The 25,742-nt window shown below is 43.3% G+C and overlaps 3 protein-coding genes across 4 annotated transcripts in view; 2 read left to right on the top strand and 1 right to left on the bottom strand.

Annotated features, from left to right (window-relative positions):
• Positions 1–1,134: 1,134 nt before the first annotated feature.
• The window catches only part of LOC117584124 (voltage-dependent calcium channel subunit alpha-2/delta-3), a 34,972-nt gene continuing 10,364 nt past the window's right edge, over positions 1,135–25,742 (top strand). Inside the window, exons 1-3 of one of the 2 annotated variants that reach the window (XM_034272876.1) lie at positions 1,135–1,483; positions 8,619–8,700; positions 17,401–17,511. In XM_034272876.1, the coding sequence (XP_034128767.1) occupies positions 1,371–1,483; positions 8,619–8,700; positions 17,401–17,511 (306 nt within the window). In that variant the 5' untranslated portion in view covers positions 1,135–1,370. The remainder of the gene's footprint in view (positions 1,484–8,618; positions 8,701–17,400; positions 17,512–25,742) is intronic. The other variant, XM_034272877.1, reaches the window with a different exon arrangement.
• Positions 18,432–19,738, bottom strand: LOC117584126 (phenoloxidase-activating factor 2-like). The gene is made up of 2 exons (XM_034272878.1): positions 19,503–19,738; positions 18,432–19,448 (listed from the first exon to the last, which is right to left on the bottom strand). Exons 1-2 carry the CDS (start codon positions 19,728–19,730, stop codon positions 18,606–18,608), a joined length of 1,071 nt encoding a protein of 356 aa, XP_034128769.1. The 5' UTR covers positions 19,731–19,738; the 3' UTR covers positions 18,432–18,605.
• On the top strand, positions 22,268–22,634 carry LOC117584127. Its single transcript, XM_034272879.1, has one exon. It carries the CDS (start codon positions 22,341–22,343, stop codon positions 22,521–22,523), a length of 183 nt encoding a protein of 60 aa, XP_034128770.1. The 5' UTR covers positions 22,268–22,340; the 3' UTR covers positions 22,524–22,634.

The following is a 25,742-nucleotide window of genomic DNA, read 5'->3' as shown; positions in this document are numbered from 1 at the left end:
AGCCAGGCAAAGGCTTGCGCCATGTTTAATGAAAATTATTACGCGATATCCTTGGGGACACACACACACACATACACTGCTACAGGGGAGAATGTATGGCTATGTGCGCTTTTTAAGGGGGTGGCATGCCCATACAAAAAAATAACCATTACCCGCTGAGTTAGTCCGACTGAATGAGCCGCCTTCCCCCACTGCGCATGTGCCTCAGACCAAGCGAAACGAGTTCGAGTTCGAAAGCATCCCGAAGTTATCCTCTCACATACGTGTGAGTTATGTTTATGCGTCTTCATGCTTTTGTGTGTGTGTGTGAGGATGAGAGCGGGTGAACGAAGTGGGAGTGGGAGTGGGTGAAAACGCATTTCTAGGTCAAACCCACATGAAGCCAGAGAACCTGCCCGTGGGCCCCATGCCAGACCATTATCGTGGAAACGTGTACGAAACACATTTTTCTGGTTTGTTTGAGAGCCGGAGAGATAGATAAACTTTACGAAATGCTATTGAAAATTAGTTCTCGTTCTTTTTGATAAAAATAAAAATTGCGAATAATTATATAACTTTTGGTAGAGAATTTTAATGATTTTTTATGAAAGTTGTTATTTAAAACTAAAGTTTTAATGTATACTATGTACATGTCCACCAATTTATTTTGGATATTTCAAAAAATAAACAGCCAAACATTAGAGGGGATATAAAACTCAGATTATCCGTATGGGATTTTGACAGTTTTAAAAAATATATAAAAGATGAATTCTTTGTAAATTGGAAATAAGATGAAGATTATACAGAAGATGGGATTAAAATGGGAATCATTCTCATTTACAGTCTACTTATAAAGATAGCTTTAAAAGTTTCTTTTTAAACATTCACCACATTTAAAAATGTCTTTTTTCTTTACAGGAATCGTATCCACATATCGCAGTACCAACTCAATTAGCACTTGCCAAAGGAAAACGAACTAAAATTTGGTGGCAAAAATGTTGAACATATCCGGCAAAAGCAATACAAACTTTTGGGAACACAAAATGTTCGACTCACACGCGTTCAAACCAAGTAAATGAAAAACACATTAAAACCAACGGAATTGCATTCAATTACTGATTATAAATAAATTTTAAACCGTAAATTTAAATATATTGAACTGAACAAAACCCGTTGCGCAGTGAAGTGTAAAAAGAAAAGAAACGAAACAAAAAAATACAGCAATTAAAAGTGAAAAATAAAATTAAAATTGCTGGACTGTTCTGTGGCTTTTATCGCATGTGCGGGGCTCACCGAAGATAAATAATTATACATTTTTGGAAACTGAAAAATCAATTGAAAGTGGCCGGCCCGAAACCAAAACCAGAGATTCAATCGTGAACAGACCAAACATGGAGAGCAAACACTGGAGTTGCTTTGTGGCCATTGTGCTGGGCGTGTTGATATTCAAAATGCACATATTTGTTGCGCTCGCCGATCAGGATGAGGATATACCCCACAACGAGTAAGTCCTGCCCATTATCCACATCTACATCCACATCTGACAAGCTCCAACCAGCATCAGCGTCAGCATTTTCAATTATGCATTTGCCAAACATTCCGCCAATTTCCTTTCGCAGGAAATTAATTGTAAATTTGTTTATTCTACACGAAATGCTTAGCACAGTCCGCTGTCCAGGCTAAAATTGAACAAACCGACTGCTGGAACACAAATGCTAATTGTTATGGTTTTTCATTGCTATTTTCTGTTATGAAATGTGGGAAAATGTGCCTTTTCAGTCCTCCGTTCAATTGTAAAACTAAACATTTAAAAATGTTTAGTGAAATGGGGAATGCAATGTGATGACAGATTACAGACAGACACAGACATTCCGATATAGTACTAATACTACCATTCGCCACATCAATAAGCTGAGTGAATTTATTGGCTTCATTGAAAAATTTAATAATAATCTATACATTTTAGTAATAATAAAAAATAGTAGTTGATTTTATCTGCAGTATTAATAAATACTTTTGAAAACTCAAATGGGAGGCCAAATAATAGTTTCAACTAACTAAAACGCGTGAAAGTAACTTAATATTCAAATAAAAAAATAGTAACTTGACAACGTATCAGTTATAGAAATAGATGGGATAATCCAACTCCATCAACTTCTATTGAGAAGAATATCCATGGCAAATTGGCAAAGATCAAATCAACTCTAAATTTATATCCGCTCAAAATCGGTTTCACAATGCTCCATTAATTTTTAGTAGAATAATTATTTCGCATATAACTTTTACCATGCGTCAACAGTTTTTTATGTGTCCGAAAATCTTTTGTGTGCAAAACTTTGGCCATTCGTTTGCTCTTATGGGCCAATTTATTTATGATTATTACTTTGTTTACCACACACAGATTGGCAGAGAATGTTTTGCCATTTAGAAGCCATAGTTTTCCGGCCGAGTGTAAAGTGCGAGAAACATATTGGGGCAAATGTCAAAGCGATTGGCAGTCTCATTTAAAATGCGCATAAATGGAAAATAATGAGTGTTTAGCTGCCATCAAAGAAAGAAGCATTTTCATATTAAGTATACGCTGGGTAGACTCCATAAGATACGAGTATGGCGGAGTTTTTGATAGTTTTGTCTGATGGTTTTCGGGAAAAATTGTCTGCCTGTGCATGTGATGTGCGGTTGAGATACTTTTGTGACAGTATGCGTGTCTAATGGATACATAATAGGATTTTTCAATTAGCGTTCGAGAGGACGAGACCTGCACGTGTGTGTGTTCATGTACGAGGATGTGTGTGTGTGTGTGTGTGTGTGTGTGTGTGTGCAGAAAGGAAAAGCAGCACACGTAACCGCAGCGCTCACTTGGCTAATTAACCCAAAACCAAACTGCCATTTGCAAGCAAGGACAACTGCCATCTGATGGGGAACGGTCATGGGCATGTCGTATAGATGAAAGCAGGACCGGAAACCGGAACAGAGACCACTAAGTGATTTTTTTTTCCTTGTTGCTTTTGTATCTAATGTCACTTTTATTTATTGAAATTAGTTTTGGCATTCGGCTTTTGTGTAGGCGTTCTTTCTCGTTCGTTGATATAAATTCTGTTCAACTTTAAGAGGGGGACCATCCCTAGCACTGCTGTCGTTCATATGGGTAACCTAACTTGAATTTATGGTAAACGTATTTTGCAGCTCCTGTAACGGACTATGCGTCTAGTACTAGTGTATCTATCAAGATGATTTAGTTCACATTTTAGCTCGCTTTCGTAGTCCACGGTTTTCCTCCTGATGCCGCTCCTCTTCTTTTCTTGTCTTGACATGTTGCGGCACATGGGAGAAAATAAATTTAATTAATTTGAAACATAAAGTTCTTCTTTCGTTCTTTCGTTGCTTTCTTTCTTCCGGCTTCACACTCTTTCGGTTGCCTCCCATGTTGCCAGTTGCTTTATGTCACTGCGGAAATTCAATTAAATTTATTTCAACTTTTGCTGCCGGGCCACAAAAACAACAAGTCGAGAGCCTTAGGGCTCCTGCCTTGACGATTATGTTTTGTCATGGGATGATGACGATGACGCTGCTGATGATGAAGCTCTGGTCCTGTTCCCAAATGCGACGCTGATAGTGGTAGTGGTCCTGCTCTTGGGCTCTGCGCCTATAGCTTTTGGTATAACTGACCCAAATCTCTTTTCATATAAAGTCGGAGCTTTCGAAAGCGTTGGCTGGCTTTTCCTTTGCCCGACCTTCATCCATTCAACGGGTTTTCTTAGGTCGTCCACATTTCCAGCTCTGAATAGCCGCTCGGCCCCTCGATGCCTCTCCTATGCCAGTGACTGTGCCTGTGCCCATTCACTTGCCTCATTTTCAGTTGCAGTTTCAGTGGCAGGCATCGCCATTTTAATGCATGCCTCGTTTGCTTAAGCACATCCTCTCTCCTCCTGCAAGTAGTTGCATTGGCAGCATCGTCCCAGGGCTCCTGCTACTCCTGCTGCTCCTCCTGGTCAACAAAAGACCGCTTCCCCTGACTCAGTGTGGGTCACGTGCCATGGCCAGAACTTTAAGGCCAAAAGAAAAGGCACAGCTTGTGTCAAAAAGGCTGTTACATGATTCTGTTTTTGGGCAGCCTGCGGATGACCGATTGATTTAAAAGTCCACACGATTGGATAGAAATTAAACACGAATTTATGAGAACTTTAGATCAATATGCCCCAAGCATTATAAATAACCTGTTATTATAAAATTTCTCAGATATATTGTTCGTAAAATGGTTAACCAAAAAAAAAGTTTGAATCCAGAATTGGATGGGATTGGAGCGCTTGTGGCGAAAGCATTGACGTCTCTGGGGAAACCTTCAACACCTCAAGAGATATCGGAGCAAGTGGCAGAGATGTCTAACGCGCCCGTATCTAATTTCACAGATCAAGTACAGGCGACTCTTGAGAAATTTGAGCCCATGGGATTCTTCAAGCGAAAGGGTGAACTCTATTCGGTGCCCACTGAATTATTTAATACAGCTAATGGCGCTAAAGAAATCGACGCAAAGATAGAGAACCAACGCGGGCAGAGCCAAAAACCAACAATCGTGTTGTACGGTGCGCTTCCCATTAATCCTGATAACTCGCTACGCCATCCATATCTCTTCCAATTTAACTAAACAAATGGAAAGTACAACGGTTACAAAAGCCATGTATGAGTTCTAATATATGTACATGCATTTAAATTTAGCCAACTTTATAAATTTCTTTGTGAAAAATAGAAACCTGACGGATTATATAAAATAGTTTTGGGTCGTCGACCGATATTTAATTTTCGGCACGTTATTCCTTGATAAATCACTAATCAGCCAAGACCTCACAGCAGAGTCGCTGCGCCATCCAATTGTTTCAATTTAAAGAAGCAAATAGCAAAATATCTCCATCCGGATAAATCCATGAACAAATGCTTTCTTTCTGTCAGCTCTCATTTTGTCTCCAGTGTCTTTTTGCTTGTCAGATTTTCAAAGTGTAGTGCTTCGTGCTACTCCACTTTTATCCGGAAATCGTTTCCTTTTTGTATGTGTTGCTGGATCTGCAAGTGGCGCAATTGCTGCTTAAAACAATTTTTGCATTTAACACAATGTGGCGGAGTGCGACTGGAGCGAGCGTCTGTGTGTGGCGTGGCATATCTAATTACGAGACGGATTAAGCGAACAAATAAAATAAAATCAACAGAGGCGAACAAACAGAGCACTAACTACTTATGAGAGACGACTGTGAAAGTGCATTAAGCGGCATCTGGAACAGAAGCAGGGAAAGCACCGGGAACAGAAGTGACAGAAGTCTGGCACACTATTTTGTTTTTTATTCTCCACCGACCCGGCCACCCTACACCAACTGCACGAGATACGAGAACGGGTCTACCAGTAGTTGCAGCAAAATGGGATTTTTAATCAGCGACAAACGCGACAGATTAAGCTATAAGCATGTCAAAGGCAGGAGGGAAGAATCGGGAAATTTGAAAAGCAGAAACGCATACAGACAATTCGCGTAATACAAATTCAGGGCACTTGGGTACTTGGTATAAATTGTATACAACTCTTCATTATTACTGACCCTTATTTATATTTTGATCTATCTATCGAATGATCATATGATTTATCAAACAAGTCAAACTGTGTCATTGTTTATTCTTAATCGGTACTTAGAAGAAGAATTAAGTTCTAGCTTTGAGAGCTAAAAATTATCTTAGTATAGGGCCTGGGCCCATTACTCTGGCAACTATGTAAAATACTCGAATTTCTTTTTATAAAGAATAGGAGGATTCTATAGAGTTGTTTTCGCTTCTCTTCTTGGCGGCCTTCAACCATTCAAGGGGTTTTCCTAGGCCGTCCACATTTTCAATAGCTCTCAATAGCGGCTCTATCCATCTGTCCCCTCCAATGTCAGCCCCTCGATGCCTCTCCTATGCCAGTGACTGTGCCAGTGCCCATTTACTTGCCTCATTTTCAGTTGCAGTTTCAGTGGCAGGCATCGCCATTTTAATGCATGCCTCGTTTGCTTAAGCCCATCCTCCTCCTGGTCAACAAAAGACCACTTCCCCTGACTCAGTGTGGGTCACGTGCCATGGCCAGAATTTTAAGGCCAAAAGAAAAGGCACAGCTTGTGTCAAAAAGGCTGTTACATGATTCTGTTTTTGGGCAGCCTGCGGATGACCGATTGATTTAAAAGTCCACACAACTAGAAATAGAAATTAAACAAAAATTGATGTGAAAATTGTGTATAATCATGTAATAAGGATAAAGAATAGGTAAACTCAAAATTTGTATGCTGTGCTAATTTTTCAACGGGCGAGTCAGTTCTGCAAGTGCATTTTCATGTGGAATCTCAGTTGTTGGCAATTCAGTTGATGTTGCTTTAAGAACACTCTCACACTGAGAAAGGACGTTGATATGAGCCCTTGTGATTGCACATTCAAGTCTGCCACTGGAGCACTGAAGAGCGTTGCTCGAGCAGAGGCAGGGGCTGGAAAGAAACTCATTTCAATTTCAATGATGCAAAACTGCACAAAACCTATTGACCTACTCCTTGGGACTACTACTACCCCTACGACCTGGGTGTCTGTCTGACTGTCTGTTTCTCAGACGGCAGAGCCTACCTGCCTCGGTATCGACTTGCTGCAAGAAAAGCGAAAAGCGGCAAGAAAAGACAAGGAGAAGCAACGAAACGAAACTAGTTCGATGGCTTTAGGTGTATATGGTGCTTGAGCATGACATACGTGGTTGGTTCGTGCTCAAAAGGCTGCCACAGAATAGAAAGTCACTAGGACCACACCTGAGCTCGCCCACCCACACCCACATGGACACGGTTATAGCCATTGTCAAGTTTCTGGCCAAGCGGAGCAAAAGAAATGGTTAGAACAAAATGTAACTTTTTATTTAGCTGGCCTCAGACTCAGAAAGAGCTCTACTTCAGGCCAAGAAGGTGACGTTGATGGCCTTTCATTGCTGTTTTCTGCTTTACGCGTCATCCCGATACTGGAAGTCTCTTGGCCTGGATTTTATGCTGCATCTATGCTCGGGTATGTCAGTTGATTCCCATTGTTCTCCTCTTATTCTTTGTGTGCCTATCTATGTACGAGTGTATGTGTTCTACATGAGCTGAATTTGTGTTGCTGGCATTGATAGTAGCACCAAAATATTGGACCTTGCAGATCGATATTTGTGATCTTTTGCTATGAAACGGAAAATGTTCATCTTCCTAAATGCATGCCATTCTGTTACTTACTTTCTCCATATCTCATTTAATAAACAGCCCTTGATACCAACGTTCCTTATGTTATTTTTGTTAGCTAAGTATCAGCCACCGGCCTTCAGCCATCAGCATTATCCAATTTCAATCACTTTGTTTTCATTGTTTGCAAGTACGCCTCGGAGCCCTTCCTCTTTGGGGTTTCCGCTTATAATACAATTTTCATATAATATAAATTCATTTTTTGGCATCGCCTGTACCACAAAACTTTGTCTGTAGCCGCCTGGCAGGCTGCAGTTGCAGTTGCTACCCCGAAAGCCTCTCGCCCAGAGAGGTCTGGGTCCTTGTCGCTCTCTTCAGCCCTACCATATAAACATGCGCTTATTTTGTATCTAGATAGGGAAGCGTTGTCCTCCGTTGTTGCTTCCTTTGCTCGCCGCCGCCGGCTCAACATAATCAACATTGCGTATACGCAGCGTTCCTGTGGTTGGGCTGCTTCCTCCTTACTGTCTCTGTCTCTGTCTGCCCTTCTCCTCCCCCTGCTCCTCATATTGATATTGCAGATAATGCCATAAAATTGTGCAAATATTTTTGGGAGCATTATTTTGCATGGTCTTTGCTCGGGCTCAACTTGACTTTGCTTTTGCCGTTTTTTTTGTTGTTGTTGTAATATTTCATTTTTGTTTTATCAACGCCTCGCCTCAACTTTCTCGTTGGCCCGCCTTGAGTCTGGTCTCTGATTTCATGTTTTATTATTTTATTTTCAATTTTCTGCTGCCCCCCAGTTCTCGTTTGGGTCCTGCTATAGGTCTGTAGGGTCTGGGTCTGGGTCCGGGTCCGGGTCGGGGTCCGGGTCCTTGGCTTGTTTTATGAGTCCTCGTTGTGCTGCTTTTGTTTTGCTTTTGACTTTCGCGTTTAGATTATAAATGTTTGGCAAATGTTTTCACAATAGTTGGCTCTTGGTCCTGCCGCTGCCATACCTCGGCCCTTGAGAGTTCCATCATCATCGCTCTCCCTTTCCCCTGTCCATTCTGTAATGAGTTTTGCTGATGTCTTTGGGTCCTCTCAAGTGAATTGAACTTGAGTCGGGTCGGGGTCTGTAGTTCCTTTCTTTTATGTGTGCATTTTCTTAGTCGTATAATACATTTATCATAATGATGGCCAGCCTGCAATTTATTGCTTAATGAATGATTTGAATGCATTTAAGCAATTAGCTGAAAATAATTTATGCGCAATTGAAAATCGATTTAAATTGATTTTTAATCAGCCACATGTCCATATGTTGCCGTGGCTGGGTCGGAGGGTTTTTTTTTTGCGCCATCACGTTCTAAATTAAGTAGAATATACGCAGCATATCCAATAAATGTTTCTATATATATACTAAGCTATACTAAGCACTGATTGCTAATTATTCTCTTGCAGAGTTCGCAATTGGGCCTTGAAGTTCGGCGTTGATCTGTGGGAGTTTGGACGACAATTCACCAAAATGAACGAGATCAAAAATGTAAGTAATTATCCAAAATATAGCCACATGGCTAGACGCAGAACATATGTACAACCAAAGACATGCAGATATGTATCAGATAATGCCAATAAATGGATACAACAAAGGGCATTTGTTTGGTTAATGGTATTGGGCATGTCTGGCGCTTTAACCGAAACAAATACGCTTAAGCTCTTTGGGCACTTAGTTCTACTTATCGATAAGAGAACATTTTTAGATAAATGCTTAGACGATGGCAAGGCTTCGGAGAGGCTTAACCAACAAATGCCTCAATTTTTCGTGTTTCCCCTCCGGCCCTGACGTTGCTCTCTAATTTGGCTCCTTTTTCCAAGCTCTTTGCTGTTGGCCCTAATGCAATTTAAACACAAATAAGGCTAATTGAGGGGGCACAGCGAGTAGCAGCAGTGGGTGAAGCGCTGGTGGCTTTTGAGTTGCGTAAGTATGTGACTGCGTGCTATCTATGTTAATAAGCATGGCTGTGTTTGGCTTTGGTTGACTGCGTGGTCTGCGGTGGCGGATTGCGGATGGTGGAAAGCTCTCATCCTCAGGCAGTCGCGTATTTTTGCGTTTAATCAAACGTACATGAGTTAGTGGGCTGCCTTTATTCTGTGTGTGTGTGTGTGTGTGTGTGTGTGTGCTCTGTGTATGTGTATGCGTAGATCTACATACTCGTACTTGAAGCACTCTCTGGCAACTTTCTCTTTTGTGGATATGCTGGGAACATAAAATACTCTGGAAAGTCATCGAGATCAAACAAATTTTAACCAATAGAAAAATATTCGCTTTAGTTCAGAGAGGCAAAGTACTAGCGATATTTGGAATAATAAATATCCACGAAAGGCAGCGAAATTGGGTGAGAGTGCGAGTACGAAACAATAGAGAAAAGGAATAATGCTGGGGATGAGCTCGAACCCAAGCCCAAGCCCATGCCACCACATCCACAGTCAGAGCAGGAGGCAGAGTCAGAGGCGGCTAAAATGCAAATAAATTTGCTGGCTGTGACTGTCATTGAGTCTGTAATTGTCAAGTGCCGTGTTGCTGTTGCTGTTGCTGTTGCTCTCACTTGTTGTTGCTGTGTGTGTGTGTGTGTGTGTATGGGTGTGTGTGTTATCATTGCCTTTCTAGTGTTGGGTGGGTGGAGGTGGTGCTGCTTCTGCTGTCGCTGACAATGTTTGTTTGTGTTAATTTAAAGCGCACGTCGCGCAGCACAGCGACAAAAAAATGAGAGCCTACGCCCAGATTGAATTAAATATCAAGCATACGCGACGTGGTGCGTTCTCTGGAAGTGAACGGAATTGTTCTGAAATGGCCTTGTGTGATTGTGTCTGTGTGTGTGTCGTGGCATTGTGTGCATGTATGTGTGTAAGTGTGTGCGAAAGAATGTTTATCTGCCCTTCTGTCTGTCTGTTTGTTTGCCTGTGCGCGGGTGCTGGTGCGGGTGCGGGTGCGGCTATCCCTTGTTAACGCCTTCAACCTTCTATGGTTCTGTTGCCAGCATAGGCTAATAAATTGTGTGCATAAAAAAAATTATTGGCATGCCAAAAAATGAGCATAATATTAAAGGATTCCGCATTGACAAGCGGACGGTATGCCAAGCGCTTCAGGTTGACTGATGAGCAGTGGGAGAGGAGAGACCGGATACTCCGGGCTAAAATGTTCTCATTTCTGAATTTTCTCAATTTCCATGCCGATTTTCCGCTTTTAAAACCAAACTTTAGGGCAGTTCGTACGTACACGTTTGACCCACAAAACAGCATCCACTGTTTGGCTATCTCGAAAATACTTCCCGGATGGACACTATTGACAGGCGCTGCGACAATATTATTTCAATTAGGACTCTTCTTTCTTTCTTTCCTCTGGTTGCTGCTACTTTGGCTGGCACAATTTTGTTCTTTCGATCGACCTGACATTTGTCCTTCAAAATATGTTTTTGCAATATAATAAAAAGATATAACAAACAAAGAACGAAATAAAAAAGGAAAATTAAAAAGAAAAGCAAACAATTCTGTGGGTGAGGGAGCCTCTTGCACCTCGCTATCCCCGCTCTGTCCTTTTCCCTTCACTTTTTCTGCTTTTCCCGTATTGTCCTGCTGCTTTTTGTTGTTTTGCTGAGCTACTTTTTGCTTGGCATTTTAAAGTAGCATAATAAAATGTAAAACAAATGCAGCGCACACGTTCAGTTATGCGAAAGGCGTCGCAGGACAGCAGCTTCAGCAGCAACAAAAACAACTCTCTAAAGACAAAATGGCTGCCACCAGTAAACCCAGAAATGTGTGTGGGGGGTGAGGGGACAGAATGGGAAAAAGAAAAGAGCGGTGTGTGTGTGTGTGTGTGTGTGTGGAATGCCTGTGCGTGGCGCATATTCATTTATTTTATTTTTGTTGTGCCCTGGGCCTGGTAGCGTTTAGCGCTGACTAGCTTAAAAAATATATCTACCTAAGCCATGAATTATTTTCTTGAGACAGATACAGCATACAGTCAGACTGAAGACTGAGTGTTCTAAGGTCTAAGATGGAGTGCTCTCAATTAATTCCAATTCAAAAATGAGCTTAAATGTTACTACTAATAGGCAGTGCGCTTATTCCTTGGTCGCAGCTCGTGTTAAAAGGGAAATGATGGTGTCAATGTCTGCGTAAATCGGAGACAAAGGTGATCGCTGTATCAGATGAAGTCTTGCTGGTACTCTGAATATTGATTAATAAGAGACTAGTACTCGTAGCATCGCAAAATGTTGCAAGCTGGCTGTCATGCTTACGTTACCCTAAGCCCCAACTTTGCGAGTAACAGAGACAGACTCCATCGACAACATGACAGTACACAAAGTGTTACACATTTGCTTAGTCCAACTGACAGGAGTTCCCCTTCTCTCTCCCACACTTTCTCTTGCTATCTCCTTCGCTGGGTTTGTTGTGCGGCGCTTGCTCGCACTCGCACTCGCACGTCTGTGACGCCATTATGGCAAATGATGATGTGTACCTAACGATGATGCAGATGATGATAATGAAGTCGAGCTGTGATCATTATCAGCCATCTGCTTCGTCTCCCCTCTCTCTCTCTCTCTCTGTCTTTGTTACTTGCCGTGAAATATGGGTCAAATTCAAGTCGAAATTGCAAAATGGCTGCGCATTTCTTCGAGATTCTCTCCCTCTTCCTCACTCTCTCTCTCTCTCTTTCTCTCTGTTTGCTTCCCATTTCTTAGCATGGAAATAAACTTAAACATGTTCTCTTTTGCACGTAATACACAACTTTTAAACTGCAAAAAAAATAAAAAGGAAAATTAAAAAAATAGAAAATTTTGCGCGTGCTTTAGTTTATTTTGTTATGCTCAACCTTCGCCCTGGCTTCTGCTTTCACCTCCATTTAATTTTCTTGGCCAGTTTGTAATGGTGTAAGTGGCTTGCAATGTACTGTACGAGCATTATGCCCTGCATCTTTCAGCTCTTTCTCTGCACTTGTACTTGGCATTCGCAGTGGTCGTCGCGACGATTCAAAGTATACAGAAAGAAATCAAACTGTAAGGCGAGTTCATAAGAAAGGGAAGAATTGAAAGTCTGGTTTAAAATAATAGTTTAACCTTTTTAGGTTCCTGGAAATCCTTCAGAACTTTCATCACTTAAGCCACGAAACAGAAACAGATAATAATTATGTTTTTTAGTCTCCATCTTGATTAGTGGTATTCGCGGAAAAAGCAGCTGCAATTCTGTAGACCAGCCCCTTTTCTTGCCTTTGCGTTTTTGTTTTGTGTCGGGCGTCTAAGCAATTATAATTTTTCGAAGGCTACAAACTAAAATGCAGATTGTCGGTCATTTGTTTGCTCACTCCCACTCCCACTCCCACTACTACTCATACTCCGATTCTTGCTGCTTCTGCACACAAACCAACTTCGAGTCCACGCTCTGATTCTGCTTCATTTCCCGGGTTTGGTGACAAATACAAAGGCCTTGTTAAAGGCCAAAGCAATGGGCTTACGGTCTGTGGAGGGACTGGGGTGCGGCGCAGACGGAGCAGACGGATCGAGTTGGTTTTGTGTGTTTGGCTAACTAAGTGTGTGGCGAACAGTGTTGCGGACTGTAAAGAGACTAATCGTAAATCAAGGCGTCGACTCGGCGACGCACTTGAGGGCGGTGGAGCCACCGAACTGGCTAAGGGCAGCTCCACTCCTTCATGGAGGCTACTCCACTGGCTTTTATGCGGTCCAAAATGCATTTGGGTGGCAGACCCTCACACTCAACCAACCACATCCCTGCTTTGCCTCTGATGAAGGTGGGAACTTTATACATATGTGCATGAGTATATATACAGCCAGTGCTTGTCTATGCAAATATTTAAGTCTGTCGTTGTCGTTTGGTGGCGAAAATGCGAGCATGACATACAGCTGCTGGAGCAAACAAATGTTAAGTGAGGGCTGGCCCCGGCTCCGGCTCCGGCTCCGGATCTGGGTCTGGAATGGGAGTGTAGCCGGATGTTTGGGGTCTATCCTTAATGAAAGTATAAAGCAAATTAAATATTTAATTTGATTAAATCCTCTGAGAGTACATCCATTACATGGATGTGGAGAACTAAAGTTGATTTCACTCTATGAAGCAAAACCTCATGGGAAACCACGAAATCATGCAGCAAAACATTTCCGAAAAACTTGTTTAATTCTCTGTGGAAAGGAATTTATAATTTTTGAAGCGCTCCATTTTGCGCTTCCATTTTATGAATAATTATTCTAATTATGATTGGATTGCAAAGCAAATCATTGTGAAACTTGTACCAAGCCTTCCAGTGTTACATTTTGGATCTATGATTTTGTTTTTAATGAAGTTTGGCAACACTACCCTTGCTATTCACTCGACACAGCGGCAAGGCAATTATAGCTGGCAAAGAGAAGCCCTTCTGCCCGGCCCTTTTCCAGAAGGCCATAATAACTAAGTAACTTTTTTACCTAGCAATTAAAACGTGAAAAACATGCTAATTAAAACTTAAATGCAGCTTTCGTGATGCGGAAAAAATCGGAGAAAGTCCACGCACAGAAGAAAAAGCCAACCAACTGCTGCAGTGGGCAAAAAACTATTAACTTTAATATTGGAAAATGGCGGAGTAGGACTGAGCAGAAGCCTTGCCATGCGAAGAAATTTGCAAAAGAAATCTCCGCCTGACTGCTCATGGAAACATGCGCGTTGATGCGAGACATTGTTGCCCTCCTCGGGAGGGTCTGCCAACAGGAGAGGACGGGCGCACCAGAAGGGTGCCAGCGACATCTTCATTAAAATCTAATTAGCGCATTGCCAGACCAGACCAGACCAGACCAGGCCAGGACAGAGAGTCCCGGGCTTCCCCGGCCCTTGAGCACATAATCAGTCAGCCAGGAGCAGGCCAGGAGCACATACACTTGCAGCAATTCGCTCGAGCTACCTTTCGCCCAAGGTACTAGGTTTTGGCATTCAATATTAAAACATTTCTTGCCTCAGTGCTACTCTGTTTCGCTCAGTGTATCAGGTAGATGATGCTGCAGCTGTATGAAGCTTTTGCTGGTGCTGGAGCTGGAGCTACTCCTGCATGCGTAAGCTGCTTAACTTGTGCCGGAATTCAACAGGAGCAGAAGCCACGGGCAGCAAAGCTCAGGAATGCTCAGTCTCCTTGCATCCCATCCGAAACCCCCGTGATCCCATCCTGCCGCCCTGTCCTTGCTCCACTTAAAGTTTTGCGCCAGCTGCATACGCACCCAGGCAGTCCGCCTTAGGGCTTCGCCTTGCGCAACATTTTCGAATTCCAGAGTCAACCGCAAAATGAAAAACTTTCTATGGCTGCTGCTGCTGCTGCAACCGCTCGCTCCCTTCGAGTCCCAGCCATATTGTATACATATTGTATATGGAAGTTCTCTGCACCCACCCATCTACCATCTACCATCTACCAGGCACCCGACTCTCAGCCTCCTCCGCAGTGGGACACTCTTACACATACGCGCGTGTCCTTCAGGCGTGCATTGCATTTCGATGTTGCTCTCGTGGAAATTGCTTTATAAAATGTTGCAATCGCATAAAAGTTGTGTGAGGTTTTTGTGGGCGTGGCCGCTACCACTGCTGCCCCACACTACACGCCCACTGCAACGGCTAGCATCTTGGGGGCTCCGGTCCGCTTTCTTTTTCCCATTTAAAATGTATTTCATTGATTCTGTTTTTTATGCTGCACCCCTCCACGCATTTTTTTGTTTTAACCATCGGCCATTATCGTTTTGATTTGGCAATAGATTTGCTAATGGATTTTCAGATGTTATAAATCATTATAAGGGTGGAAACTTTATCGGAGCTGATGGAAGTTGTTTGCCCCCCAATCTAATCTATTGCACAATCTGTAATCATCTGAAAAACATTTGAAAAGTAACCAAATTAACGTCTCACTCATAATCCTAAATAGTCACAATGATGGTCTATATTTAGTATTTCGTTGAATGTTTTATGGCTTAGAAATTAGTCAGTTTGAGGACTTGCAACCTGCTAAGTTTGGAACACACTGCCAATGCCATTTCGAAATCGATTTCCTGCCGTTTTGTATGCCATAATCAATTACGTTCTCGTTTCGAATCACTTCCAGAGACTTTTCAGTCTACCCACAAGCAATCCAATTGCCAAGCTCAATTTTGCTAATATCCTGAGGAGACTTCTCAGGAGGCTACTCTGTCTTGGCCCCTCTTGCCGCTTTGGGCGGATATGTCTGTAAGCCAAGTGCAGCAGTCGACATAATTTGGGCGTTTTAAATCCTCGTGTAGAATTTATAATGCTCAATGGATTACAACTGGGACAGAGATGGCTATTCCAAGAAAAAGAAAATTAGAGAGAGAGAGAGAGAGATACTTTCTTTTTTCCGAACATTCATGTGTGAGTGTGTGTGTGTGTGTGACATTTTCTTTAGCCAACTAATGAATGCCTCAAAGAGTTTTCTTCTTGCAGTTTTAGTTTTGCGGCCAGACCCCCACACACACAGAGAGCTACTCGTAAAAGGCAAATGGAACATGGGAGCCTTTGGGCTCAAGCCACAAATATTTGCACGCTCTCTGGTGTGGGTTGCCACACCCCTCACCGATGGAGTACACAGGAACAAAACTTCAAAAATCAGCAGCTGCATCCATAAGATGTTCGAGTTTTCTTATGGTTATAACTATTTATTTTCAAGCATTGGCATCTGTTTTCTTCGCGTTTTAGTAGAGCTCACTTCTGTTGTGTAGCCTTTAATGGGGGCGATAGCCTTCGTACTTTGTCTTCCAGTGTACTTCTAAGTATTCACGAGCAGCTTTCTCCTTTGCTGCTGCTGCTTCTGATGCTGCTGATGCTTCTGCTGCTGGCACTGAATCAGTTAAGAAAAGTTTTCTAATTAATTCGCCGGAGACATGTACAGAGACACTCACACTGAGGCTCTCTCTTTCTCTCTCTCTCTCTCTGTATCTCTGTCTCTCTCTGTGTCTCTCTGGGGTATGCAGCGACGTTGATGGTTACAAATGCGATGGGCAAAAATATAATTTAACTGACAGTTTGTTTGATAAGTGACAATTTGAAATGGGCTTGCAAATGTGTCGATCTGTGTCGTGGGGCGTGGCCCTGCCTCCACTCAACTTCATTTCGAAATTACTAATTTGTGGCAGTTAAATGCATAAAAAAGTCATAAAATGCATTTGCTCCCATTGTCTGAAAGTGTTCTTTTTTTTGTTTTGCCTGGCTGCTGTCTGCTTCCTCTTTCATTGTTCGATTATGATTATGGGAATTCTCAGACTAAAAAGAAAAGAAAACTCATCAGAATTTTCCATTAAAACAAATGACAACACGTTCAATGGCAAACTCATTATAATGGCAGAGAGGACGGACTTCACCCATTTTGTGTGCGTGTGCGCCGCCTTGTGTGTGGGAGCTTGGAAAAATCAGAGCAAAATTCTGAAGCCATTAACTTGGCCACTAAATGTGTGTCTCCTCTCGGCTACCATCTCAAGCTAGAATGTGTGCGTGTTTCTTTCTCTGGTTAAGAAAAGTGTGGAGTGCAATGGAATGTGAAATTTCATTAGACCATTTGGCAGTACGAAAGGGAAAGGAGATAGAGTGAGAACGATGGTAATCATAAGCATTGAAGATGAAAAAATAGTTGAGCCAATCAAAGGCAGAGCTCCTTATCCTTCTATCTAACTTACACCATATCCATACCCATTTTTATATACCCTTTAATGGCTGCCAGGAATATCTGGAAGATGAGGATAAAAAAACTTATTTTATATTACAATTTGTTGTTATACTTAACTTTAATATCTCTTGTTTGCTTATCAAAAGTGTGGCTTCCTATAATAGATATAATTTAATTCCATGGCCACTTGTGCCAGTCCTCCTCCCGGACCTTTTTGCTCACTCAACTCTTTTTAGCAACTCTGCTAATTGCCTGGAGCCCAGCGTACAGCCAATAAATATCTAATTAAATTAATAAAAGGCATTAGAATCAATTTAATATCAATTTAGAAGTTGCCTGCAGCCATAGAAACCGCCTCCATTCCCTCCTTGTCGAAGTACATCTGAATTTTATGTTGGACAATAACCGAAGCGCCAAAGTTTTATGACCCCTTTGACCCTGTTTTGGTGTACTGAATCTCGAGGCCCATCGGTTTATAGTTGACGGCAATAAAATGTACTGAGAAATGTTTGGAAATAATATTTGCCTTTTCGTTTGTTCATTTTGCAGCGATTCAAGGATAACGACATCGAGGTGAAGCGCAAGGACGGCATTATCCTGCTGCGTGAACTGGCTGCCGAGGTGAAGAACTTTATGGACTTCAAGCGTAATGCTGTCATGGTAAGTGGATCCTCCGCCTCAATTCCGATTCAGATTCCGATTGCGACTGCGATTGCTTTCGCTGCTCTCCCTCTGAAGTGCCTACAATTGACAAGTGGCTCAATCGCTGAATGCTCAGGGGGCTGGCAGGTCAGGGCAGGGCAGCAGGGCACTCCCGAATTTACGGAGGACACTAAAAAACACACAACAAAACAATCACAAGGCGACGAGACAGGAGGACAACGGAACGGGTCTAACGCCTGCCCGTTGGGACGTGGACGGGGCTCCGGCGTAAAGTGGAAAACAATAAATTGCCGTGGGGCAAGTCTCATTGCGGTGATGTTGAAGCTCGTGAATGGGTGGTACGCCGACTCCAAACAGTGGAGAAAGGAGACGCCGAAGAGGTCGACCCCAAATTGAAATTAAAGTGCGCCCAGCCACAAGCAGAAGTTTTTGATGGCGCCCGCAGCTGCTGCGAGTGCGTGAGCTGCTGTCCCGTTGTCCAAGCGCTGCCCGTGCTTCTGGCCAAGTACTTGCCTCGCATCATCTCTGACCCTCTCCCTCTCTCCCTCTTTCCCTCTCTCTCTTTCTTGTGCGCTCTTGTGCGGTGTTGTGGTCCTGGTCGCTGATTCTGCTGCTGCCTGCTGCCCACTCTCTTTGCGGCTTGGCAGTGTTGCCTGTGCCCTGTCGTCCCCTTGGCTGCTGTCTCTCAGTATCAATAGACCTCGTTTACCGTGGGAATAATTTGCAGCAGGCGACGGAGGAAGTTCCTTGCACAGTGGCTTGATTGTGCGGAATCGTGCCTGGGAAGTTGTGTCCTGCTAGCAGGATCGCTTACCATTAGTAAAACGATTTGGAGTTTCAGCAACAAGAATCAATATAAGCTTAATATAAGCCTTCTAATCAGCCCCTCACGTTCCCAATTATCAGCTACAGAAAGCTTCAGTGAGGAAAACATTTTATTATTCATAAAGCTTACAGAGTTTACAGAGAATTGAAATGAGGAATCATTACTGGTTCGTTAGAGTCGTTTGATAGGTTAGAGTCCGCTTTGATCTTGGTGGATGTGTGCCGTCCACTTACCTCAACTTCATACAGCCAAATTAATTGGTCAATTAGTTGCAGACTACCGTAGACTTTTCCGCAATCTTGTTATCAATCCATTGTCGGAAGAGGGCGACATTTGTATAGATAGCCGGAATGTTCTCCGCTCCACAGCCAACGCCCCAATTGACAATGCCAGCCTGTTCATAGCGTCCTCTATCGTTGGCCAAAGGACAGACTAATGCGGCTCCGCCATCGCCCGTGCACGCGTCCTTGTCCTGTTCACCGCCTGCACAAAGGAAGCTGGGGTTCAATACAAAGCTGCTGCCCAGGATGGATCGCCTCAGTTGTTGTTGGCACAGCGCGTTATCCACCACGGGCACCTCGACTTTCTTCAATATATGCATGTAGGAGTTGGATTCGAACGTCATCTTGCCCCAGCCGCTGACAAGGCATCTGGTGTGGTCGAAGATCTTGTTCGCTGTTGGCAGGCAAGCGGGACAGATGTGGGGCTGAGTCTTCAGTGGTGTAGTCAGGAAGAGCAGTGCCAGATTATTCGCTCCCGTCGTTACTTGGAAGTCCGAATGTCTTTCGATGAGCCTCACATCAACATTCACATGCCGATTCAATTCAGTTTCAATTTTAAAGTCCCATTCGCCGGCTCTGACGATCAACTGTCCTGCTTGGAGATTCGCCACCACATGGGCGGCCGTCAACACCACATCTGATCGAATCAGTGTTCCAGCACCCAAATATGTGCTATCCGCCTTGAGTAGCAGTGCCACCATCCAGGGGAATTCACCCACTTGGGCCACATTCGCTGCATCGGTCATGGTGTAGTGCAGACCCTTTTCGTTTCGATGTCCACATTCGGTTGGAGTGGCAACATCTACCTCAACCACGGGGCTATTCACCTGCAAGAGAGCAATCAACTAACCTACACAGATCGCCACAGCAGCTTTTCTCACCTTATCTGCGATGGAGCAGCAGACTTCGGTGGTATCGCACCCCTCATTGCCGTCTACCAATGAACGGTATGAAAACAATGTGTGTCCGTCCGTGATGACAGCTCCATTTTCGCACAAAATTCGCGCCACACAAACTTTGTGTTGGGAGTTGCCACAGTTCTTCCCAAGAGCTCCGCCTGCAGACAGTAGCAGCAAAGCGACCGAAAGTAGATCCTTGATTCTTGACATTACTGGCGTAGATTACCAAAACGAACTGATCAACTTGGGGCCTTGCTCTCGGTCTTTATAGAAATCACATGCTGATAAGATTCCTCGTATTTCTGATTCAACGAAATGCTTAAGACATTTCTGCATTCGAATTGCATTTTTGGGGATTTATCAGAAAATAAACTATTCCAAAAAACATTGAACACATTTGGCTAAAGATCAAAAGATCAGCCACACTTTTTGCTGATCTCTAACTTAAACTGTGACACATCTTAGTCTCCAAATCTTAGCAGCCACAAACACATATTTTTCGCTGAAACTTATTTATGTTTTGCCATATTTTCGCATGCTTTGGTCCCACTGTTTAGGTCTGTAAATGCCAATGGCTCCCCAACTCAAGCGATTTGCTCTTTTTTCTGCTGCAGCATTTTGATTGATTGTTCTCACAAAGTGTCTCCTTAGCGCCGCCCCCCTCATCGGGTGGAAAGTTTTCCTCTCTTGCGCAAATGGTAAATTGTTTTGTTTGCCCTGCGGCATCAAGATCTCGCATTAATTTAATTCCATTTAATTTAATTATGAAATTATTTACGACTTGAGGGAGAGAATCAGAAACGAGCAAACAACACGTACAGTCATCATTAATAAGGCAGAGCATAACAATTAAATGTTATAATCAACGCATGAAGGCAGTTTTAATGCGACGCGTAGCCTGGTGCTGCCACATGGTTCTCTGGGCCTCTGACCCGCTCCTAGCCGTGTTGCCAAGTGCGTGGATATACATAAATAATTTTTTATGATTTCCGCAAAATATCGATTAAATTTGTTTTGTATGCGTGGGGTTTTTTTTTATTTTTGCGGGGTTTTCGTTTGGTTTGTTTGTTTTTGCAAACGGTTTCTTGCGGACAACACGCTCGCACCCACATATCATGCGAGAATGGAGCACGGAGCATACGCAGATGCTGTCCCTTGGTGCTGGCTGTCCTTTCCCCTCCTCTCCGCTGGCCGGAAGTTTTTGGCCCTGACGCAAAACGCATACGAAGCACCATTAATTAAAAATCAACCCACATGAACAGAAGCAACAACACCAGCACCAGCAGCAACACCAACAGACGTGGCAACATCAAAAACAGAGCCAACAACAAAATCAGCGACTGGCCAGACAACGACAGGAAGAAGGAAAAAAGAAAGAAAAAAGAGCAGGCCCCAAAGAGGCAAGCCGGAAAGTGAGGAGCAACCATTTCGACCTGCCTTTTGTTGTTTGGTCAAATAAAAGATTGACCGGGAAATGTTTGAAACATTTATGAAATGGCAACACACACACACCTTTGTCCACCTCCCACCCACCTATGGAGCACGTCTCCGGTGGGTCATCCAATCGCTGGTCCAGAGACTTGAACCTCACGGCGTGGAAAAAACGAGATAAAAGCAAATCCCAATATCATGATGCTGACACAGGTTCGCTCTCCATTTTAGCTGCGCTGGCTTCCGTTTTAATGCATACTCAACTCCAGAGTCTTTAGAGGTCAGATAGAGAGGAAAACGAACAGAAATAAAAGTCGAATTGAAGCATTATATATTTGATGGAGTCGATGAAACTCGTACGTACACAAGCATTTCCAAAACAATCAGATGAAAAGTGGCAAAAAGTTGGACATACTTATGGATCCCCACAATGCATCACCATGCCTCAGAAGAACTCTCAGCTCAAGCAAAGAGCTGAGGCAGGCACTGAGTGTAATTTGTTCTATAAATAGTTCGAGAGCTTATCAGTTTTCGCAGAATATTTAAACCGATAGCGCGCCGAAAATTATATACCCTTACAGGTCGCCAATCCGCACAAGGACAGCTTATGAAATTAATTGAATAATGCAAAAATGAATGTAAAGAAATTTAAAACAACGCAAAACCGCATCAGTAATTGTTGCTGAAAGATCATGTTCATAAATGATTGTGAAACAATTTGTATTAGCTCGATTGTAATACTCGTAATAGAGCGCTTAGAGATTTATTAATAATCTCAAGAATTAGAGCAGTTCGCCAAAACTAGAGCCTACCCGATCGGATGAGCTTTTCCTACTCAAAACACACACAATTCCCAGAACGTCAGAAAGAATTTTCCAATTGATTTGGCGTATAAGAAACAAAAATGCCCAGTCTATAATAATCATGTAATAAAGATACAGGTTTCAGGTTAGCAATGAGCGGATTGAAAAGCCAGTGGCGCCGCTCAGAAGGGGCTCAGATTTAAGCTGTCAGCTGTTGTCAGGTTTCATGCCTCTATTGTGCTGGTTGTAGACAAAAAAATAGATAAGTTTTAATCTGGAAATTCCTCCTTTGAGTGCCAAGATTCGAGCTGGTAAGCCGAGCGTTTAATGCAACGCTTTGACCTGTTTTTCCGCTTGTCAGTTGATAAATATAATACATTATTATTGCTATTATAGATGCGAGTACCTATGTATGTATATACATATAAGTGGCTTATCTGCGTAGTATATGCCGCATTCTTAGGCTTCGAGCTTGACTGTGGGATTCTCCCGTTTCGACTAAGTTCGCATATAATCTCGCTCACTAGTCACCTGAACAATCAGTTATACTTTGCCCATTGAGACGAAGAGTTCTACAGCTTGGAAAATGGATTCAAGGACTTTCGTATTGCTACTGCTGGTCGCCTGCTTGTGTGTCGCCTACTGTGTGGCAGCGCCTCAGGGATGCAACGGAGGATTTTACACCAGGAACGGCAATATCGTCATTGATCTGAACAATTTGAAGGGAACGTTCGATTGCGTGGAGAGGAAGCATAGCAGACGTGGATGACATCCAGCTCTTAATCGCATTTCCTGACTGAATAATTGTTTGTGTCGTGTCCAGTACTTCAATGTGAAAACTATAATTAAATTCCTAATAATAAATGAAATAGAAAATCTATGTTCAGTGCAAGTTCTGATTTAAAAACAATTCATCAACTCACTTTTGAAATGTTACTTGAGAAAGTTATCACATTCTGTTCATTCAACTGGATGTGGTGTGGCCCTCTGATGGCCTATAACGCCTGTTGCCGGCAATTTGCGCTCATGTCGAACATGAAAAATAATGAAAACCAACTCGTGCGCGACCAGGCAAGCACCTGCCTGCACCCTGCGCCCTGCATCCTGCACCTTGTGCCCCTTGTGTCCTCTCAGTTGTGTTCTGTTCTGGCCAGGCCAGGGCAGGGCAGGGCAGGGCAATGTTTTGCTTTAACATTGCCACTCGCATTCACCTCCATCAACGTCATGCCCATGCTTCGTATTCATTTTGCTCTCCATAGGATGCCGAGCACCGCCTTTCATCGCCCTCGCATCATTCGCTTGGGCACCTGCAGGTGCCTTTTGTTTGGTGCGGCATTAAAATGCTAATTGCCTGTAAACATAAAGGTAGCTGCAGATGCCACACGCATATCATTTTTGCACTGCCTCTACTGGGACCACAGCTCCACTTTCTGTTCGTGTTCACGTGACGTATGCGTAATAGTTTTTTTGCACTCGCTGAGGTTGCAACGCCTGCACTAATTCGATTTCTATCAACGCCTGTCAATGCTGTTCTAACTCAGTTGTTGCCTCTCTGCTACCTAAAACATTTACTCTGTTTCCTCTCATTCCCTGTTCCTGTCTGTCCACTCTCCACTAATAGCTGTGTCCTGTTCTGTGCCCCTTGCCCTGTTGCTGACAGCATTTATTTGCGTTCGGTTTCCAGTTAAAATTGACTTTAAAATTGCATTTAATGGCAAAAAAAAGAAGGCTGTCCGACAGTTGCCCCGTTCCCCGACCACCGTCCACCGTCCACCGTCATTCTCTGTCTATGTCTCTGCTTTGGTCGTTTTGCTTTTCGCTCTGCCACAACCCCACAATCCCACCAACCCACCACCCTTCCTGTTCACTGTTGACTTCTTTGCTATAATGCCACTTGCACTTTGACGTTGACATTGTGCAAGAGAGAAAGAAAGAGAGAGAGATGGATAGGTGCATGCACAGATAGATAGATACTTTTAGATAGATAGATGTGTGTGTGTGTGTGTATCGGGCATAGTCACGAGTACTCTGCCAGTCTCTTAAATAGAAACATGCAGCAAACGTGGCAAGCAAATGTCTTCACACTAAAAGCATTTACCTTGCCCTGAGATCGCTAGTACGGCAGCTCCAAATGGTGGCATTTGTGCAGCGTTGAAATCTCAACTGCCACGAGGGACTTGTCAGTGGATGTCGCTCTGGATGGTTTGTTAACGCGCGCAAGACTAGGTGTTTTAAGACGGATCTTAAGTTGGAAGTACATAAGTTTCTCTTAGAATGTGTTGAACCTAAACTAGCAAACGATAAGCCGCAAAGACTCGTGGAAATCTTGTTCTGAGATGGCCAGGGGGAGGACCAAAGAGCCACAAAGAGTTTCGCTTTTGGCTCAGGCAAAAAGGTGTTAATAATCTTTTAAGTAAACCGCATCTGCAGCTCAGTCTGTCACACTTGGAGCTAAAAATACCCAACAAGCTGCGGCAGAGAACAACACGGACGGGACAGGTGCTGCCACTTGATGTCAGTCTCTTAGCCAGATGCTTCACTTGGCTACTTATGTCGGGGGTCGCCGTTCGCTTGGTTCGCTAATCAGGAGGGGAAAGATCTCACCCAAGGAAAGGATTCTGCCACTGTTAAAGCGTCAAATACTTAGCCAAAGTGATATTAAAACGTAATATAAATTTCTCTTTTGGCTACAAAACTTATTGCCTCAACATTTGGCACGTCCATTCAGACGGCAAATATATTGAGCAGACAAGCAAAACGGAAAAAAGGGAAGAAGCCAAAAAAGAAAAGTCTCAGTCTCAAACTGAAATCGTTGCTTAAACACACATCTTGCATTACTCCCCGAACCCCGAACCCCGAACTCCGAACCACGAAGCAGAGAAATATCCTTAGAGGGTGGAAAATCACTCGGCTGGCTCTTTTCGCTTGGCAAATGGTCAATGTGAGTTCGTTTTACTCAACATTTTTTTTCGCACTTCCTCACAGCATCCTTTCGGGCTGTTGCTCCAGCCAACGCCCAGAGTCCTCAGCCCTGCTCAGTCCCTGGGCACCCAAGTTCCTGCTCCTGTTCCTTCTTCTTCATATGTCTTGCAAAGAAATTGCGTGCAAGTAGCTGCATTTTGCTAATTCCGGCAGAGCCCAGACACTATACCGCTGACATTTGAGCAGGTCGTCCTCCGTACCAGTCTTAGTACCATTCGTAGTCCTAGCCCCAGTCTCAGTCGCAGTCTCAGTCCCTGACTGTCGCTGCCATCGTTGTCGTTGTCGTTGTCATTGTTGGCTTTTGAATGTTAAGATGTCGACAGCTGCACAGACGTACGAAACGGGCAAAGAAGCCAGCTGGTGTCAAATGAGAATTGTGTGCGAAAGGGCATTGCTCACGGTCTCCATTCCCATTCCCCGGCCATCACCATCACCATCACCATCACCATCCATCCCATCCATTCACGCAACCCTTTCTATGCCGGAGACATTTTTTTGTTTTGCCTTCCCTCCTCCGGGTTTTCTTGGCTGTTAGGCTGCCCCGACCTTTGTCTGGACTTGGAGTCCATAAGTGCATAATATTGTAAAAAAAAGTACAAGAAATATATATCATAATACTCGTACAAGACCATGTTTTGCTTGCTCCCCTGTTTCGCTCAGTTCTTTTCCGTTCTATTCCATGTTACGCAAAAAGTACAGAATGTTAGACAAAGCGAGTACAAATGTTGGAAATTCTGTGCAAAGGTCTATGGGAATGCCTCTCCAGCAAAACATTCATGAATTTGTGCTGCCAATCATGAATGCGCTTCGGCTGTAAAAATCTCGGATGCGGAGAAGGAAGATTAGGGATATTTAGACAATATTTATTTGCATAGCAAAGAAGTTCCTCGAACATGCATATACTCGACCAGCTAGGGGGTAACTACTTCGTAACAAATTCAACTACCTTTTAGCTGCTTTTGCACCATGACAACGGAGCGCTGTTCGTACACCAAAACCACCCAGA

The sequence above is a fragment of the Drosophila guanche genome, unplaced genomic scaffold (assembly GCF_900245975.1).
Source record: "Drosophila guanche unplaced genomic scaffold, DGUA_6, whole genome shotgun sequence".
Lineage (NCBI taxonomy): Eukaryota > Metazoa > Arthropoda > Insecta > Diptera > Drosophilidae > Drosophila > Drosophila guanche.
This window is presented reverse-complemented; position numbering and strand designations above follow the sequence as displayed.